Source organism: Anomaloglossus baeobatrachus, chromosome 6 (assembly GCF_048569485.1).
Source record: "Anomaloglossus baeobatrachus isolate aAnoBae1 chromosome 6, aAnoBae1.hap1, whole genome shotgun sequence".
Taxonomy (NCBI): Eukaryota; Metazoa; Chordata; class Amphibia; order Anura; family Aromobatidae; genus Anomaloglossus; species Anomaloglossus baeobatrachus.
This window is the reverse complement of record NC_134358.1, coordinates 205,418,295-205,436,620: the sequence shown is the minus strand read 5'-3', so window position 1 is coordinate 205,436,620 and position 18,326 is coordinate 205,418,295. Positions and strand designations below refer to the sequence as shown.

The following is an 18,326-nucleotide window of genomic DNA, read 5'->3' as shown; positions in this document are numbered from 1 at the left end:
TGCTCCCCTATTTAGCACTCCAAAAAAGGAGTCAAGGGGACCATACAATGAGTGCAGTTATCACCATAGTTTGACCATTACAGAATGCAGAGGAGTCGGACATGGCTGGGGGTCATACAAACCGGCATCCCAGACAACCAATTTTGCACTCCTGATATAGGGAATCATATTTTAGTGTTGTACTAAGTGTTTGTATATTTGTCCATTTCAGAATACAGAAGACCGAGTAGTAGAAGAACAAAAGTCTACAAGTGATGTGGCAGAGCCAGTCCAGGAATGTGAAGATAATGACGTGTTTGGTATGTATCTCCCAGAAACAAGAGGTAACTTGTACACTTGGTGATGTAAACTAATGTAATACTGTGACGTAAGCTTGGCAAGAGGCATTTTTATCCAGTCCTCAGGGATTTCCTTATGACTGAACTCCATTAATTTTATTACCTACAAATTTATATTTACATATACAGAATATACAGTATGCATTCTACATATATCGTATGCTTCTGTTTGCAGGCAGTGGATATATCTGTCCTGCTCAAGTTATGGGGACTCAGATGTCTTGGGCATTACAATTAAGCCTACACACACACATTGGATAGCATATCGAATATACGGCCAGTCATTCACTCAACAGCTCTCTCTCCCGCCTCCTGCGTTCTCTATCAGAGAGGTGGTGACAAACTCGTCTTGCAACGGTTTATCTCCCACAGAATAAAAGAATCAGCTATTGGAAATATGGCATGCCATATCCTTCTCTCCCCTTACTTCATCTATCGGAGGAGAGTTGGGAGGTCCTCATACACATTAAATTGATGTCCGATATCGGTGGGTTGGGGCAAAATTAGTTTTATGTGTGGGCACCCTTCGGTTATGTTAACACTTAGTGGGAAAGTTCTGCAGAGCTCTCTTACGTTCTCTTATCAGAGAGGTGGTGACAGACTCCTCGCAGAATGAAAGAATCAGACTTTCCAGATCCTTCTCTCCTTTGTCTTTATCTATTAGAGGGGAGTTTGGGAGGGCCTCATACACATTTGACTAACGTGTGATATTGGCAGGTTGTTACGAAATTACTCTTGTTTGGCCACCTTAAGGTTATGTTCACACTCAATGGGAAAGTTCTTCAGAGATCTCCTATCTTCCCTGTCAGAGAGGTGGTGCCAGATTCCTCTCATATTGGCTTATCTCCTGCAGATTGAAAGAATCAGAAATTGGACGTGTCATATCCTTCTCTCCCTGACTTCATCTATTGGAGGAGAGTTGGGAAGTCCTCAGACACATTGACGTCCAATATCGGCAGGTTGAGATCGAAATTAGTCTCGTGTGTGGGCACCTTTTATATTATGTTCACACTCAGTGAGAAAGCTATGGATTTTCTATCCAGATTTGTGGAATCTTAACAGTAAACTGAAAATTTAACAATGCAATGCAACTAAAATGGCAATGAAAATGTATATAACCTTCATTATACGAAAAATAACCTTTACTTGCTGCAACTGTAAAGAAATACCTCTGTGAATGTGCATTTTAAAGGTGGAATGGTCACTTCTGAGGAAAGTGAATGTAATACTTTGCCCATAGAACAGCATAAGGCCTTCAGTCACCACCAATTTTTTTAAGGATGTATTTTTCGTCTATGGGATTTGGCAGGAAAAAGCTTGTCATGCTAACAAAGAGAATACCTGTCCCATATGGTGCTCTCGGCAGCATAGGGAGTCCTACTATCCAATGTGTTTGGGAACTCTATCCTGATCGCAGATGTCCAGGGAGTGAAGAATCGGGAATGTTGGCTTTTCATTGACCCAACCCTTGATTTGTTCCTATGGGAAAGAAGTCTGCCAGTGACTTAATTCCCTCTTCTTATACAAAACACATGCACACTCGCTATGCATGTTTATGGAGCGGTTAGGATTAATAGTTTGGCCATCCCTGGATGACTTTAGTTTAAGATCTTCTGGCCAATGCTTAGGATTTTCCAGTGCAATAACTGTAATCCAAAGATAACGTGTCACCAGAAAATCCTGTATTGTTTGCTTCAACTTTTTATGTTTAAACATAATTTATGTATTTAAATTTGTTTACTTTATTAACTTTCCCATGCCTATATTAAAGAAATAAAATCCTAAGCTGTAAGATCAGGCATCTCATCCTCATCAAAGGCAGGTTACCAATGACAAATGGTACAAAATCACACCATTCACAGTATGTAAAGTCATTGTCTCCTCTTCTTGTGAAACAGACCCCATGGTTAGAAATATCTCCTATAGAAGTCAGCGAGTCAGTCTGCCTATTGCTGACTATTGTCCATGTGGCTATCGCAGAGCATATCTATGAGTGATGGTAACCAAATCTCAGGCAAATTGACAGCCCGCAGAGTCATGTGCAGAATAAAAAAATAACTACCATAAAATAATAGGGGAAAAACAGGATGCATCACAACTTGGTGTCAATTATTACAAAATATTTAAAGAGAACCAATCATCAGGATTTTCATATATAAAGTAATGCCAGTGCTATACGGGCACTAGGATGCTGAATGTAACCATACCTTTTGTTCAGAGATTGGATGTTTTATTTCAGAAATATGTCCATGTAATGTACCAGCAGTGCACTGCTGTTTGATTGACAGGTGCAACAGGGGATGGAATATGAGGGTCGGGTCTTGCTATCTATTCTCACCCCTGCCTGCCTGGCCTTCCTCCTCCTGTCGACTTCATACACGTTAATTCCAGCGCAGGTAGACAGGGGCGGGAATAGATAGAAAGACCTGGCCCACATGTTCCCTTCCTATTGCACCTGTCAATCAAATAGCAGTGCATTGCTGAAACTTTACTTGCACATATTTCTGAAATAAAGCATCCACTCTATGAACAAAATATATGGTTACATTCAGCATCCTAGCACCAGTGTAGCACAGGCTTTACTTTATACATGAAAATCCTGCTGGTTGGTTCCCTTTAAGATGATACATTCCCTTCCAAGGAAATCTTTTTGGCCCCCTTAGGCTCTGTTCACACGTGATATTTTTGCTGATTTGTTGGGGTTTTTTTAAGAGTTTTTATGGAAATTAAAAGCTGCTTTTTACAGTACCAGCAAAACCTATTAGATATTAACACACACACACGATTGCATTTTTTTCCTGACTAAAATGGAAAACTGATGCGTTTCTGAAAGAGGCAGCTTGTCAATTCTTTCAGCATTTTTGCTGCTTTTTAAAGCGAGAGCAAAAAACGAAGCAAACCCTGCTTTTTGGGAGCAGCTTTTTAACTGGCTTGACAAAGAACGCAGTTAGCGTTCGAAATGCGTTGCTGATCTCTGGGCTCCCTGACCCCCCTCATTAAGACTTCATTTTTTTATGAAACGTGTAATTTTATGGAGTAGGAATTGAAGATCTTACTATGGAAGCTTGATCCTCCCTCCTTTTGTCTCCAGCTTTTAAACTGCCAAGATAGCAGGTTTTGCTGCAGTAAAAAAGCAGCAAAATAGCAAATAATGAACATAGCCCAAGACTATGAAATCACCAGTATATCATTATAGATGGCGATTGCTGTATTCTAAGAATATCTTATGCATAATAAAAACATTTGTAATCTACAATTAGAGATGTACAAATATGTCTGGTCGCTTTCATCAGACTAGTCCTGCCTTTATTTACAAAAAGATGGACCTGAATTTCTCATTATCAAAAGATATAATTTGTCACGAAAGAAACAAACATTCTCAGAATCACTCGGAGATGTTGAAACATTGCAGCTTTATTGCCTCATAAAGTGACACGTCAGGTTTGGAAAATGTAGCCAGGTCACCAAGGGGTATGTTACTGTGCAAGCATGGGTATGTTACTGTGGCACATAAAATAGTTTTAGTCCTATGCAATCTGCATACAGAACGCTATAATAGGGGGGTTTGTGGATGTTTAGGGGACCCCATTATTAGGACACTGCAATCTGTATATAGAATGCTATAATGGGGGGGTTGATGTTTAGAGGACCCCATTATTAGGACACTGCAATCTGCATACAGAACGCTATAATGGGGGGGGGGTTGTTGATGTTTAGGGGACCCCATTATTAGGACACTGCAATCTGCATACAGAACGCTATACTAGGTGTGGGGGTTGATATTTAGAGGACCCCATTATTAGGACACTGCAATCTGCATACAGAACGCTATAATAGGGGGTTGATGTTTAACAGATCCCATTATTAGGACACTGCATTCTGTATATAGAACGCTATAATGAGGGGTTCATGTTTAAGGGACCCCATTATTAGGACACTGCAATCTGTATATAGAACGCTATAATAGGGGGTTCATGTTTAAGGGACCCCATTATTAGGACACTGCAAACTGCATGCAGAATGCTATAATGGGGGGGTTGATGTTTAGAGGACCCCATTATTAGGACACTGTAATCTGTATATAGAACACTATAATGGGGGATTGATGTTTAGGGGACCCCACAGCTTCCATTTCACATATCTCACTACTCCTCAGAACCACATTCCTATTGGTTTATTAATAGGGAGCGATTTCCTGTGACTCATTTACATCATACCAGTGTTTTTGATTATTTTGACTCCCTTCTTTGTATAGTTTTCATATTTTGTTTGCAGGATGGAGTCACGGGTCGTGCCCCATTATCAACCTTCTCAGTTTCCTTGTTAGCCGGTGACCTTGAAGGCTCCTTTGGTCAGCGGGTGATTGCTTTTGTGCCGCCTCGAGTGAAGCACGGCGTTTTCTGTCCCGGCATACTGCTGACAGATGTTTCCAGTATATCCTCCATTCTGCAGTAATCATTTGCCAGTGTGTCATTAAGCTGTATTGGGAAGAGACGAGAATTAGAGCAACAAATGGTCTTCAGCAGTGTGGACGAGGTCTGTTGTGAGCAAATCAGGCAGATTTATTTTGCAGTTTTTATTTTTAGCTGTATCGCAGCAGCTGCATCGGCTCCATGTGATGGAAGGATTTCAGAGCCCCTCCCGAGCCCTTTTTATTTATAATGTTTGTTTCTAAGGGAAGAAGATAATTCATGCAGCGATAAGGTGATGTCATTGATCCTGGAGCTCCTCTGTGCGGCCCCTTCTCTTCTTTGTGTTCGGATTACCCCTTTTTCTTACTTAATTGCACTTCACTTAGCAATCTGCTGACTGTTTTAACATAGTGACATAAATGATTCCGTCAGTGATTTGTGCATAACCCTCCTGATTCTCTGCGATGTGAGTGCTATATCCACATAAATAAAACCAATAGCGCCTCCAAAAATAGCCCCAAATATGTGCCGTAAGGGTAGGGGTTAATAATGACTTTTTCTCCCCAGACTTGCGCAATATTACACTTGATAAGTGTCTGGCAGTTTTTCTAGTATTCAGTAGGGGGAGTACAAAGCTAACACTGAGCCCTTGTAACCCAAGGGCAGCAACCCATTGTGCTTTACAAAGATTCGGAACTAGGCTTGATGGCTTTTTTTTGTAGTTTGCAAAAGAACATACTTTATTTATATTATAAGAAACATTTCAACTGAGATTGGCATCCTCAGATAAATGCAAAATTAATGCCACGTACACAAAATGGTCAGTTATTATTTTTGTCGTTTATCAAGACCTATATTCTTGGAGCTGGTCTCCTCTTGCCATTTACATAGATTCTAATGAACTAGGAGATGTACCCTAGTCCCTCATTTTTGGGGGAAAAAGTTACAACTTTTTTGTAAATGGAAAATGGCCTTGTCATATAACAGTCATGGTTAGAGATGAGCAAACCCAAGGTTCGGTGTTCGTACCGAACACAGACATTACATAGAAAAACAGATTTAAGGTGCTTTACGTATGCAAACCACCCTTGCGAGCATCACTGTGCTCGGGTATACTCGGTGCTCTGCCCTGCTTGCAGTGTTTGATCGGCTCACACTGGGGGTGACAACAGCGTGATCGGATGTACCGTAGTGTGCGCCAAACAAAAAAAAAAGGTAAAAACCCCATCACCCTCCCCTGGAAGTGTTCTGTTTATAGGTGGCTGCATGTGGGCAGAGACCCGAATTGCCCAATTAGTGATTTCCATTGGGATTCAGGTCAAGTCCGGGTCCCAAACCATACTTTATCTACAGTATGGCTGAACCTGCCGAACCAAACTTCCACTGTTCCGCTCCTCTCTAGTCAAGGTGCCAGACACAATAAGTGGCCATTATTTAGCTGACGCACAAATACCTGTCAAACTGAGCAATAGAAATACGATGAAAGTTTTCTTTTTTTGTAATTTGCATTTTGAACAGCACGGAAACAAGGGCCAAAAAAGCTTATTATATCCCTCAAATTACATTGTGAACAGTACATCTGCCTAACGGGCTTTGTCACTTTATTCTGGGATTTTTTTTTCCTTTCTGGGAAAACAGCAGGAATGTATAAGAAATCTCTAACTGTTTCTACCATTCTGTATAGCAATAGGAAAATAAAGTAATTTATTCATAGAATCCCAATGGCCATAAAAAGGAGAATGCTGGCACCATTGTGGGATTGAAGACTTCCATTGCCGGTGCCGCAGGGACCTGATCCTTCACTTTCCTAAGCAACAGGATAATGTTATTGTGTATTAATGAGTATTAATGAGTATTTAGTGTTGGCAAAAATAAGTAAGGCTTTGTTCACATCTGCGTTGGAGCTTCTTTAGTAGGCCCTGTTGCAGTTTCTTTCATATTAACGGTAGAAACAGCTTAGCATGATCAGCTTTTTATTCCTGTAAAATTATAGCCACCTGTCCGCTCCAAATATCTATCTTCCTTGGTTTCCAGCATCACTCTAGCCCTGTTCTGGCCCATGTTATATCAAAACAGGATCACATATTGCTTTCTCATTGTCAATCGATGGAGTCTTGTTCTGAGTTTCATAGACATACACTGGGAAAGCAGCTACCGCTCCGCATAGAATTTGACATGTAAACTCGCAAAGCTGCAGAGCGGGCACATGGAGCGACGCTGGAAATCGGAGAAGACCACACTCAGTAAGTATTTTAATACACTTCCACAGCATTACATAGATAATTAAGAGGAACAATGAAATAAAAATTATGATGAGGCTTCATCTTTAAATGGTTGTCTCATGTTCTTTAAAGAGGTTGTCCACTACATTTCCATTGATGGTTTATCCTTAGGATAGGTCATCAATGACTGATTGGCCGGGGTCCGACATCCGGCACCGTTGCCAAACAGTTGCTCTCGCCGCCTGCGGTGGCTGCAGGTGGAAATGCTCAAATCGAGAGCTGCCTCATCACTAATAGCAGCACATCCGCCTCCAATTCAGGTCATTAGGAGGTGGATGTGCAGTACCCAGCCACAGCCACTATCAGAAGACAGGGCAGTTCTGGGATTGAACATTTCCGGCTGCCTGCTGACACCGCTGGCATAGGGAACAACTGATCGGTGGGGATTCCGGGTGTCAGACCCATATTAATCAGATGTTGATGACCTATCTGAAGGATTGGTCATCAATGTAAAAGTAGTGGATAACCTGTTTAATATTTAAAATTGTAAACTGCAAGTGACTATAGTCAAGAACACAGGGGATTTTAAAGGGGTTGTCTACTACTCCTACAACCCCTTCTCAATACGAGTGCTTATCCCATTAAAATAAAAATGCTTATACTCACCTCCAGTGCCATTCCAGCGGTGTCAGCACTCACTCTTCCAGCTCTCACGTGAAGTTGTTATGTCACTCGAGCCCTGTGTCTAATCAGCACCGGCTTCACTACCTCCACCTTCCAACAAATCAAACATCAAGAGGAAGTCAAAGCTGTGGCTGCCGATCGATGTTTGATACGTCCAAAGGCGGGAAGAATGAAGCCGGTACTGATTAGGCACAGGGCTTCTGAAACATAACTTCACATGAGCCCTGGGAGAGTAGATGTCAACACCGCTGGAATGGCAGAGCCATAAGAGGTGAGTAAGAGGGTTATTATTTTAATGTGGGCAAACACTCAGATTGAGAAAGCGTTGTCAGAGTAGTGCACAACCCGTTAAATTTTATTGCTTACTACTTGTTCTCAGCGAATTCGGCATTCATGCAGCAATGACTATACATGCTGACTGCTTACTAGCTTTTTACTATAGAGCTTGTAAGTGCTGCTTTTAAGCTGTATGGATGGCTAGAACCCACTGTTAGTTCCCATTGGCAAAATTACCTCTGCCCCCAGCAAGCAGAAAGCTGCAATACAGGGGAGTTGTGCGCTCCTGATCAAGAAGATGCCAAGAGACCTATAAAAGGAGTGCATTTCATTTTGAAGTGACCAGCTCCAAAATTGTATGTTTATCCATGCAAAACATATTTTGGATAGAGGGAAAAAAAGAATGTTACTGTACATTATGGATTGATGTAAAAGTGACCGCATAAAAATGTTTCGTAAGGTATTTGGCTATAATATTATCTACTTGTTGTTTTTTTTCATAAAAAAATGATCACAAGGTTTGGGCCCTCAATTCATCTATGTCCTGTATAGTATTATACTCTGGATCCACTAAAGGGTTAAATTTGACAGATTCCAAGAGATATGCCTTGATATACACCAGACTTTGCCATTGTTGCCTCACATCACCAATTTGTCCATTAATAGATATCATGCCTCGCGGACACACCTTGTTCTCTCTTTTGTGGTTATGATGAATGCAAATGCCACTCAATGCCAGTGCTCATCACTAAAAGTTTCCAAAATGTCATCCGTGTTCTCTCATATTGTATTCTGTCATTTGTGAAGGAAAATGTTCAGCTTTTATCACTGATTTTAAGCAGCAAGAAGCAGATAACGGACAATTTCCTGAATTCATAAGCGATTTCACATCTCCGCTTTTCTTCGCTCCAAATTGTTATCTTGGCCATTGGATTGTGGTTGTAAAAGCAGTAATTAAGGAGATGACTGTTCCTGACTGGTAACGCCTCTACCGGTCTGCCACCTCAGACGTGCAGCTGGAGAATGATCGGCTGAGTAGAACGCACATAGCTCCCACACATCCTTATTTCCAGCCACTGACTTTCCAATTATTTCGACTCTACCAAAAAGAATTCTCGAATTAGAGATAGTGTTAGAGTTCATTAAATGCCTAATTTAATAGAGTAAGTGATGCTTTTACCTTTGACTTGACAGTTCAATAACCTTGATTCTTGATTTTTTTTTTTCTTTTCTAATGCAAAGACTTGAGATTAATGTAAAATGCAATTTCATTACTTGCACACAGGAAATAGAAAAAAATGCGAGCTGAAGCATTATGTAAAAATCAATACCGTTACATTAAGTATAAATATGAGTCTCCTTTCCTCCTGGAATTGGAACAGACTACACAGCTGAGCTCCAAGACACAAGACACCAAGGGATTAATACAGGCTCCTACTTCTCCGTAAATAAGGATAGTAATGCTGGGTGGAAAACTCTTTAATAAGACCCATGCTGCTTTGGTTCTTCCAATAATTCTCTTTTGTGGTGTCTCCCACGAACATTCTTGGCCCCCTCCATTGTTTTATGCTATTTTCTAAATAGGTTCTTTATGTAAAATGTATACTTTTCTGTGTCTTCTGTCATACTGTTTATCCCGATGTGTGGAACGTTTGATTGCCATCCTTCACATTTTTCTGGCTCACACAATAAAGCCAAAGATCCGTCTATAAGGGACTGAAATAAGTGAATACTGGGTCCAATTTAGAAAACCATATACAGTGTATTCACTATATTTTCAATCAGATAGTGTGAATTCACAAGAGCACATTACATACTTACCCACATTAAGAAGCACATTGAAGCCAAGCCCCATGAGCGTCCCGAAAACATTCAGTAACTCCCCCAAAATTCATACTTTTTTTTGTCATGATTTGTGAAGCAAGACTCTTTCAACAAATTCAAGACTGTTAGTAAGTATAGAGAATAAATGAAAAGTTTTAGGTAATTTTGGTATTTTGTATGCAGAAATCCACTTGTTTGCTCCCAAAGTAATAATAATAATAATAATAATAATTTTATTCATTTATATAGCACTATTAATTCCACAGCGCTTTACATACATTTGCAACACTGTCCCCATTGGGGCTCACAATCTAGAGTCCCTATCTGTATGTCTTTGGAGTGTGGGAGGAAATCGGAGAACCCGGAGGAAACCCACGCAAACACAGGGAGAACATACAGACTCCTTGCAGATGGTGTCCTTGGTGGGATTTGAACCCAGGACCCAAACGCTGCAAGACTGTAGTGCTAACCACTGAGCCACCGTGTCCTACCTCCTACCTCTTATGTCTCGTAGGTTGAGATCAAATGCGGCATAGTTCTTCCTCCACAGATTTTTCTACAAATTCACAGAGAATCATAGAATAGTAGAGTTGGAAGGGACCTCAAGGGCCATCGGGTCTAACCCCCTGCGAGTGCAGGCTTTCCTAAATCATCCCAGCTATATGCTTATCCAGTTTCCACTTGAAGACTTCAATTGATGGAGAGCGCACCACCAGTGGTAGCCTGTTCCACTCCCTGACTGCCCTCACTGTCAGAAAGTTTTTCCTAATGTCTAATCTGAATCTCCTTCCATTAAGTTTCATGCCATTGCTTCTTGTACTTCCTTGTGCTAATGAGAATAGGGTGGTCCGCCCTGCACTGTGACTACCTTTCAGATATTTGTAGATTGCTTTTATTGAATCCAAATTGTCAAAGGAGAAATCTGTAGTGATTCTGAATTTCATTCATTTTTTTTCCTTACCAGTGGATAGGGTTTTCAAAACCTCAATCACACTAGTGGTACTATATTTGCAATACAGCACCCAAATAGCAAGTTTGCAATATAATTTGCAACATCTGAGCATGCCTTAGACCATGTGCACACGTTGAGCAGTGGTTGAGTTTTTTACCGCTGATTGTTTCACTCCTGGTTTTAACTTACAAATACGGAAGTAAAAAACCTCACTAACTACTCAACGTGTGCACGTGGCCTAAGGGTGCCAGTCTTTAGTGTTCTTCTCCTGAGTTGATATAGTAGCTTTGTGTGGTTGCTGCAGATTTGTTGGCTGCACTTTTATCCATTTCGAAAGGTTGGTCCAGAATTTCTTGTCTGATTGTAGCTGCAGTTCTTCTTTGCCAGTAGTCTCTCTTTCTCTTACCTGTGAATGTCCAGCTCTACAATATCCCAGGGATCCTCTTTCCAACTGAAATTTAGTATACTTGCAGACCAATGTGCTTTACTGAATTTGTAATATGTTCCTCGAACCTGCTTGTCGTTGCTTATTTTTTGCAACTGTTGGTCTGTAATTGAGCAAAAAGAAGCAATTAGAAAATCAATAGAATGCAGGCTTAGAAGGGAGGTGTCATCAGCGTCATCAAAAAATTACCTATTGTATAAATCGGGCTTATATAATAAATTTGGTGGGGGGAGGGGAGGGTTCTTTTTTTGTTAAGTTTCAAAATCTATATTCTTAAAAAGAATGTTCACATTCCTACTTCCTGTTCTTTTCAACCACCACATGGACATAAGCAGCAATAGACAGTCATTGTGATGGAAGGGAGTAGGTGGTGATCTGTGACTATTACTTATTTAGAATGTTGGATACTGTTATTGTCTACATATAAAGATGTTGCCTTTTCATTGCAACCCTGTCTGTGATGATAATGAGACTACTAAATAGTCAACACCTGTAAAGATCATCTATTTATATAAGGTCATCTGTTATTAAGGCTACTTTACACGCTGCGATATCGGTACCGATATTGCTAGCGTGGGTACTCGCCCCCATCTGTTGTGCGACACGGGCAAATCGCTGCCCGTGCCGCACAACATCGCCCAAACATGTCACACATACTTACCTGCCCGGCGACATCGCTGTGACCGGCGAACCGCCTCCTTTCTAAGTCACAGCTGCGTCACTGAAGCGCCGCCCAATAGAAGCGGAGGGGTGGAGATGAGCGGGACGTAACATCCCGCCCACCTCCTTCCCTCCGCATTGTGGCCGGGAGGCAGGTAAGGAGAGCTTCCTCGTTCCTGCGGTGTCACACGGAGCGATGTGTGCTGCTGCAGGAACGAGGAACAACCTCGTTACTGCTGCAGTAACGATTTTTGAGAATGGACCCCCATGTCACCGATGAGCGATTTTGCACGTTTTTGCAGCGATGAAAAATCGCTCATAGGTGTCACACGCAACGGCATCGCTAATGCGGCCGGATGTGCGTCACCAATTCCATGACCCCAACGAGTTCGTATTAGCGATGTCTTAGCGTGTAAAGCCCCCTTTAGACTTAAGGCCACTTCACACGCTGCGATAACGGTACCGATATCGCTAGCGTGGGTACCCGCCCCCATCGGTTGTGCGACACGGGCAAATCGCTGCCCGTGGCGCACAACATCGCCCAGACCCGCCACACTACTTATCTGCCTAGCGACGTCGCTGTGACCGGCGATCCACCTCCTTTCTAAGGGGGTGGTCTGTGCGGCGTCAAAGAGACGTCACTAAGCGGCCGCCCAATAGAAGCGGAGGGGGCGGAGATGAGCGGGACGTAACATCCCGCCCACCTCCTCCCTTCCTCATTGCGGCCGGGAGGCAGGTAAGGTGAGATTCCTCGTTCCTGCGGTGTCACACGGAGCGATGTGTGCTGCCGCAGGAACGACGAACTACATCATTACCGCAGCAGCAACGATATTCGAGAATGGACCCCCATGTCACCGATGAGCGATTTTGACCGTTTTTGCGACGATTTAAATTCGGTCATAGGTGTCAAACGTAAAAACATCGCTAAAGCGACCGGATGTGCGTCACAAATTCCGTGACCCCAACGAGATCGCTTTAGCGATGTCGTAGCGTGTAAAGCGGCCTTTAGTGCCCAGTGTGAACATTTGAAAAAAAAAATTGTTGTGATTTAGATATATCTTGATGTGGAAAATTGAAAGTAAAAACTTTAAAAAACATTTATTACATGCTCCAAACTTTCTATATGCCCATTGAATACAATCAGATTGCTTATTCTTTCTTAAATAGGGTTGTCCACTACTAGGAGAACCCCTTTTAATTCCTCATGTTTGACCCAGGTAAAATAATAAAAACTATACTCCCCTCCCGTAACGGCGACCTTCCAGTGGTATTCAGGATCTCGGTGCCGTGGCTCAAATGGTGTTGTGCCATCACGCAAGTACCACATCCAAACGGCACCGGCTTCCTTCTCACCTCCTTCGGACCAAACCAACAGTCAACAGGAAGTGAGCGCAGCCACAACACTCACTTCCTGTTGATTAATTAGTTTGGTCCAAAGGCGGGGAGAAGGAACGCTGTGATAATTGGATGTGGGGCTCTCGTCACATCACATCCATGTGTGCTTCATCATTGGCGATCCTGGATACTGATGGAAGGGCGCCGGTACAAATGGGAAGTATGTTCTTTATTATTTTATCTCGGGGAAACGTGAAATCTAAAGGGGTTGTCCTAGTAGTGGACAACCCCTTTAATCAACGGCAAAAAATAACTTTCATGGTCTGAAAACTACTGTGTTCTAATGTAGGGGTCAAACCACAATTATCAAACATTTATGTTGATGAATGGTTGGGGATATCAACTTCATGTTTGTGGCTCATTAGTATATGGGAGGGGGGAAACATTTCAAGATGGGTGGTGACCATGGCGGCCATTTTGGATCCAACTTTATTTTTTTCCAATGGTGAGAGGGTCAGGAAACACATCAAACTTATTGAGAAATTCACAAGAAAAACAATGGTGTGCTTGGGTTTAATGTAACTTTATTCGTTCATTAGTTATTTACAATTTTACGACCACTTATAAAATGTGTTCAAAATGCTGCCCATTGTGTTGGATTGTCAATGCAACCTTCTTCTCCCACTCTTGACACACTGATAGCAACACCACAGAAGAAATGCTAGCACAGGCTTCTAGTATCCATTGTTTCAGACCCTGCATTTCTTGTATCTTCACAGCATAGACAATTGCCTTCAGATGACCCCAAAGATAAACGTCTAAGGGGGTCAGATCGGGAGACCTTGGTGGCCATTCAACTGGCCCACGATGACCAATCCACTTTCCAGGACACTGTTCATGTAGGAATGCTCGGACCTGACACCCATAATGTGATGGTGCACCAACCATTCCCATTTTATTTAGGTGTATCCATATAAATGTCCCACCCTGTACTTATCAATAACATATTTAGCCATTCTGTGATTTTCATAATTCCACAACTTTTTCGTTTTGCAATTGTTGCAGTTACACATTTACTATATACACCAACATTTCTCTAGCAGCTTGTTCAGAGATGATCTTTTTGCAGATTTTTTTACACTATCCTTTTTGTAGTTAAATCTGTTTGATTTGTAAGAATTAGGACCAGCCCAAAAATGTTGCCAATTAGCTTTCCTTAGGTCCTAAATTATGAGTGAGTGCACACGATCAGTGTTAGCATCGTTTTGGGCACAGGATGTTTTTGCTGCTTCCAAAACACTACATAATACAGTACAAGCACAGTGGATGGATTTATAGAAATCTCATGTCCACTGTCCTTCTTTTAGACACTCCGTAAACTGACATGCTGCCCGGGTTTCCGAGCCGCAGCATGTCAGTTTTTTTCTTGCAGAGACTTTAGTGCTCTCAGCAGAAGAACAATGCGAAAGTACGCTGTGTATGTGACCCTGATTGTGTGCACGGACAGCGCTCTCCCCCGCTTTGGACACTAGCGAATCTGGAAGAAAAAACACGCTGCATCTAGAATGTTGGCACTCTGCATCTTGGGCACTTAACCTAAACCTGCAGCATAGACTGTGTACTACATATAGGAACAAGTATGTAGGGTGGAAAACTATGCAGGGTCTGGAAAAGCTAATTTACAAACACTATAGTAGATGTCATGGCATATATATTTACCAGGGGTGAGGAATTTTTTATCTGCCAAGGGCCATTTGGTTTTTTTAACATCAGTCGTATGCCACACAAAATGATCACCTTAAAAATTACCGTATTTTTCGGACTATAAGACGCACCTGACCATAAGACGCACCCTGGTTTTAGAGGAGGAAAATAGGAAAATCAAATTTTAACCAAAAAATATGGTCATGACACACTGTTATGGGGCGAGGATCTGCTGCTGACACTGTTATGGGGGTAATGTCCCCAAATTCTCTACTAAGGTACCCCATTCTGATAAGGATCCTCCTGCCTTGTATATGATCCTGCTCATATACCCCCCATCCTGCTAATAATATACCCCCCATCCATCCTGCTCATGATATACCCCCATCCATCCTGCTCATGATATGCCCCCATCCATCCTGCTCATGATATGCCCCCATCCATCCTGCTCATGATATGCCCCCATCCATCCTGCTTATGATATGCCCCCATCCATCCTGCTCATGATATGCCCCCATCCATCCTGCTCATGATATGCCCCCATCCATCATGCTCAAGATATGCCCCCATCCATCCTGCTCAAGAAATGCCCCCATCCATCCTGCTCATGAAATGCCCCCATCCATCCTGCTCATGAAATGCCCCCATCCATTCTGCTCAAGATATGCCCCCATCCATCCTGCTCATGATATGCCCCCATCCATCCTGCTCATGATATGCCCCCATCCATCCTGCTCATGATATGCCCCCATCCATCCTGCTCATGATATGCCCCCATCCATCCTGCTCATGATATGCCCCCATCCATCCTGCTCATGATATGCCCCCATCCATCCTGCTCAAGATATGCCCCCATCCATCCTGCTCATGATATGCCCCCATCCATCATGCTCATGATATGCCCCCATCCATCATGCTCAAGATATGCCCCCATCCATCCTGCTCAAGAAATGCCCCCATCCATCCTGCTCATGAAATGCCCCCATCCATCCTGCTCATGAAATGCCCCCATCCTGGTAAATGGCGTGTATCCTGTGGCACAGGAAAAAAAAAATAAACGTTTATACTTACCCTTCCTCACTCCCTGAAGCACTGATCTCTGTCTCAGCTGCAGCGCAGGTGTGTGAAGCCGTCACCGGTGTCTGCAGCATCGCGTCTTCCTGTCTGTGCCGGCGGTAAGCTGATCGATTCTGGTGGATACTAGCGGCGCGCACAGCGATGACGTCATCGTGGTGCGCGCCGCTAGTGTCCAGATCAGCTGACCGCCGGCACAGACAGGAAGACGCGATGCTGCAGGGGGGCGGCTCCACACACGGTGACGGGTGAGTACACTGATTCACTGCACCCCGCGCTGATAATGATGCACGGGGGGCAGTGAATACAGCCGCACATGATCACTCCACGCTGTAGTTGCCAGGGGTGATCACGGCCGGCTGCTAATTATGCACGCACCCCCCCCCGCCCATCACCCCGCCCACCTGTCAGCGCCGGTTTCGCTGAGAGATGATGGGCGGGAGGATGGGCGTGCATATGTCTTGAGCGGGCCCACGTGGTCACGGCAGGCTGTTACAGCCTGCTCGTGCCGCCGATGACCCGCTGCACCGCGGCACCCTCATTCCCCGCAGCCTTATAGTCAGACCATAAGACGCACCCCCCACTTTCCCCCAACATTTGGGGGGAAAAAAGTGCGTCTTATGGTCCGAAAAATACGGTAACTTTCTATAATTATTCAAACATTTAATAAAATTCATCCTTAATGTGATGGTTGAACTGTTTCTCTTTGGTGAGATTTGCTGAGATGGATGATGTTAGGTGGTATTATTGATGTTGTTACTCACAACTGGTTTTCCAGGTTTGGGTCAGTGAGTTTGGAGCTCAGCTAACTCTGTGATAAGCTTCGTAATGAACTGATCTCAGCTGTTGTTCCGAATAGTAATGAATATGTCACTGCATATCTGCAGAAAGTGGGAAATTCATCACCGCTCACGTTACATTTATAGAACGGGCAGCTCGGTGGCTTAGTGGTTAGCACTGCAGTCTTGCAGCGCTGGAGTCCTGGATTTAAATCCCACCAAGGACACTTTCTGCAAGGAGTTTGTATGTCCTCCTCATGTTGCGTGGGTTTCCTCCGGGTTCTTCGGTCTCCTCTTACACTCCAAAGACGTACTGATAGGGAATTTAGATTGTGAGCTCCAATAAGGACAGTGTTGCTGATGTATGTAAAACGCTGCAGAATATGTTGTGCTATATAAAAAAAAATACAGATCATTATTATTATTATTATTACAACTTAAAAGGGTTGTCTGGTCTAAATCCACAAATCTGCAGTCAGTCTATGTCACTCTGTGACTTCATACTTCTAAATCCTCACATTGCACACACTGTGCACTGTGATGATTCACCATTGTCAGAGTCGGGAACGGCGATCACGTGGCCACAAGGATGTGATATACTCCCGGCCAGAATCCGACTAGATGGGCGCGGCTTTGCTAAGTATACTTGCAGAAAATCTACATTGAAAATTAAATTCTAGAAATATTCAACTTTTCAATGAAAAGCAGGCTGTACACTGCGTGCAGAATTATTAGGCAAATTAATATTTTGATCACATGATACTTTTTATACATGTTGTCCTACTCCAAGCTGTATAGGCTTGAGAGACAACTACCAATTAAGTAAATCAGGTGACGTGCATCTTTGTAATGAAGAGGGGTGTGGTGTAATGACATCAACACCCTATAAAAGGTGTGCTTAATTATTAGGCAACTTCCTTTCCTTTGGTAAAATGGGTCAGAAGAGAGATTTGACAGGCTCTGAAAAGTCCAAAATTGTGAGATGTCGTGCAGAGGGATGCAGCAGTCTTGAAATTACCACACTTTTGAAACGTGATCACTGAACAATCAAGCGTTTCATGGCAAATAGCCAAAGTGTGAAGCTGCCAAGATACCATTTGCCACCAGTTTGCCCATATTTCAGAGCTGCAACGTTACTGGAGTATCAAAAAGCTCAAGGTGTGCCATACTCGGGGACATGGCCAAGGTAAAGAAAGCTGAAAAATGACCACCTTTGAACAAGAAACATAAGATAAAACGTCAAGACTGGGCCAAGAAATATCTTAAGACTGATTTTTCAAAGGTTTTATGGACTGATGAAATGAGAGTAAACTCTTGATGGGCCAAGCCAGATGGATGGGCTAGAGGCTGGATCAGTAAAGGGCAGAGAACCCCACTCCGACTCAGAAGCCAGCAAGGTGGAGGGGGGGTACTGTATGGGCTGGTATAATCAAAGATGAACTTGTGGGACCTTTTTGGGTTGAGGATGGAGTGAAGTTCAACTCCTAGACCTACTGCCAGTTTCTGGAAGACAACTTCTTCAAGCAGTGGTACTGGAAGAAGTCGGTATCGTTCAAGAAAAACATGATTTTCATGCATCCTCACATGCTTCATCACATGCATCCAACTACTCCACAGCGTG

The 18,326-nt window shown here is 42.9% G+C and overlaps 1 protein-coding gene across 3 annotated transcripts in view; it reads left to right on the top strand.

Moving 5' to 3' along the window:
• MBP (myelin basic protein) overlaps positions 1 to 18,326 on the top strand; it is a 165,242-nt gene that overhangs the window by 35,028 nt on the left and 111,888 nt on the right. For all 3 annotated transcript variants that reach the window (XM_075314641.1, XM_075314642.1, XM_075314640.1), the window contains exon 2: positions 212 to 299. In XM_075314641.1, coding sequence (XP_075170756.1) covers positions 212 to 299 — 88 coding nt within the window. The remainder of the gene's footprint in view (positions 1 to 211; positions 300 to 18,326) is intronic.